At 40.2% G+C, this 2164-nt stretch overlaps 1 protein-coding gene across 1 annotated transcript; it reads left to right on the top strand.

Moving 5' to 3' along the window:
* The first annotated feature begins 306 nt into the window (after positions 1–306).
* Positions 307–1859, top strand: LOC120001834 (zingipain-2-like). The gene is made up of 2 exons (XM_038850319.1): positions 307–870; positions 1038–1859. Exons 1-2 carry the CDS (start codon positions 357–359, stop codon positions 1646–1648), a joined length of 1125 nt encoding a protein of 374 aa, XP_038706247.1. The 5' UTR covers positions 307–356; the 3' UTR covers positions 1649–1859.
* Positions 1860–2164: the final 305 nt, after the last annotated feature.

Raw genomic sequence — 2164 nt, 5'->3', positions numbered from 1 at the left:
ATTTTGGAGAGATAACCCAATAGACGATCACCAAATAGCTAAAATATCGTCTATCACCCTAACATGTTAGCCCTACTTGGTAAAAAAAAAAGATTTAATTGACCTTAGTTTGATAATGATCCTAGCACGTAACTCCATTTTTTTTTATGAACCGGAATTCATGCTTTGAATTTGCCATTGTGTTACAGCGGAACGTAACTCCATTTTTCGCCGCATGTTAAACACCACATATGGTCCCAGCAGGAGCATGTAACTCCATCTTTCATCTATAAATACCATTAGAGTGTGTGCTTACAACTCACTTCCCAGGCATCACTAAAGACACTACCATAAAGTCAAAGACTCTACCTTCAAAAATGAGTCCATCTCTTCTAAACAAGTCCATTGCTTCCCTGTTGCTGGTCTTGGTGTTCTGTGCAGCCCAAGGCCAATCCGGTATCTTGAATGATGCCTTCACCGCTGCTTTCCAAATGTTGTTTTCTGAAACTCGAGGTCTGTTGGCGACCTTGAACGATGACTCCTCCATTGCTGAAAAGTTTGAGCAATGGATGGCCAAGTACGGTCGCTCTTACAGGAGCATTACCGAGAGGGTGAACCGATTCTATATATTCAAAGACAACTACGAGTACATTGAAAACTTCAACAATGCCGAGAACAAGAGTTACAAGTTGGGCATCAATGAATTTGCAGACTTAACTCATGATGAATTTTTGGCCATATATGCCAATAATGAGAACATCCCAGGCATCTCTAGCCCATTGAAAATAACCTCTAGGTACCAAAGCCGGCGAAGCCTTGCCGATGTTCCATCAAGCATAAATTGGGTGGAAAGAGGAGCTGTAACCCCCATAAAGAACCAAGCTTCATGTGGTAAGAAAACCATCCCACATATATATATCTACCACTAAATTTCCTGTCAAGTTGAGCTTGACGTTGCTAACTTCCTTCTTTAAACTAATAAGAAACTAATTTAAGTTATGAGTTTTAGCTTCAAATCTTACTATATTATTAACTGAATTTGAATTGGTTTGTTATAGGATCTTGCTGGATATTTTCGGCAGTTGCAGCCACAGAAGGGATTGTACAGATCAAAACTAGGGAATTAATGTCTCTATCAGAGCAACAAGTAATGGATTGTAACGGCGTGCGTAACGGCTGCTCTGGTGGATGGATGACTGAAGCATTTAATTACATTGTACAAAACGAAGGCGTCGCAAATGATACAATTTACCCATACCAGGGGAAAAGCTTAACTTGTGACACTACCTTGGCCTCAGAAATTGCTGCCCAAATTAGTGGTTATGAAGAATTGCCTGCCAACAACGAGACAGCGCTACTAGAGGCTGTAGCTCAACAACCTGTCTCAATTGTCATTGATAGTACCAGAGAAGGCTTTCAGTTCTACAAAAGCGGGGTTTACACTGGAGAGTGTGGCACTGCAACGTCCCATGCTGTTACCACAGTTGGGTATGGTACTAGTGAGGATGGGATTAAGTATTGGCTCCTGAAAAATTCGTGGGGCACGACTTGGGGTGAAGACGGATACATGAGGATTCAGAGAGATGTATCAGATCCTCGAGGTCTTTGCGGAATTGCCCAAAAGTCTTCCTATCCTGTTTTCTACGAAACAAAATCAAGCAGAAGATGAATAGGTAGCTCCTAGTCCTTGAGCTTCCTTCCTACTATCTGGAGTATTAGTCAAGCAGTTGAATAAGCAGCTCATTGAGCTTCCTTTCCTACAATAAGCTTGTTATGTATTTTTAATTGGCTGTGAAAATGCCAGAATTATGTTGTTGTTTGTATCATAATTTGCTTGTATCATAAGTTGAATAAAATATGATACTACTACTACTAAAACACAGAGATTAGCAGATGGTTCAGGCATTTTACTAGCTGACCAAGATAACCCACAAACCAAGCTTAACCATCAGTCATTTTTATCCGGTGAACAAAAACTAAATCAACCAAAGTTAGAGTGTAGTTTGAAAATAGGGTGGTGCAAATAAAGTTCACCTTTTAAGATTCAATCCATGCCTTGTTCTTCGTATCTTCATTTGATATCATGGTATCGGAGGCAGGTTTGATCCTCCTGTGATCCCACCACTAAGTGTTGGACAAAGATTTTATTCTAGGGTATAAAGAACACTGTCTATTCCATCTGCAA

This window comes from Tripterygium wilfordii, chromosome 7 (genome assembly GCF_013401445.1).
Source record: "Tripterygium wilfordii isolate XIE 37 chromosome 7, ASM1340144v1, whole genome shotgun sequence".
In the NCBI taxonomy this organism is placed as follows: domain Eukaryota; kingdom Viridiplantae; phylum Streptophyta; class Magnoliopsida; order Celastrales; family Celastraceae; genus Tripterygium; species Tripterygium wilfordii.
The sequence above is the reverse complement of the archived record's forward strand: the minus strand, read 5'-3'. Positions and strand labels throughout refer to the sequence as shown.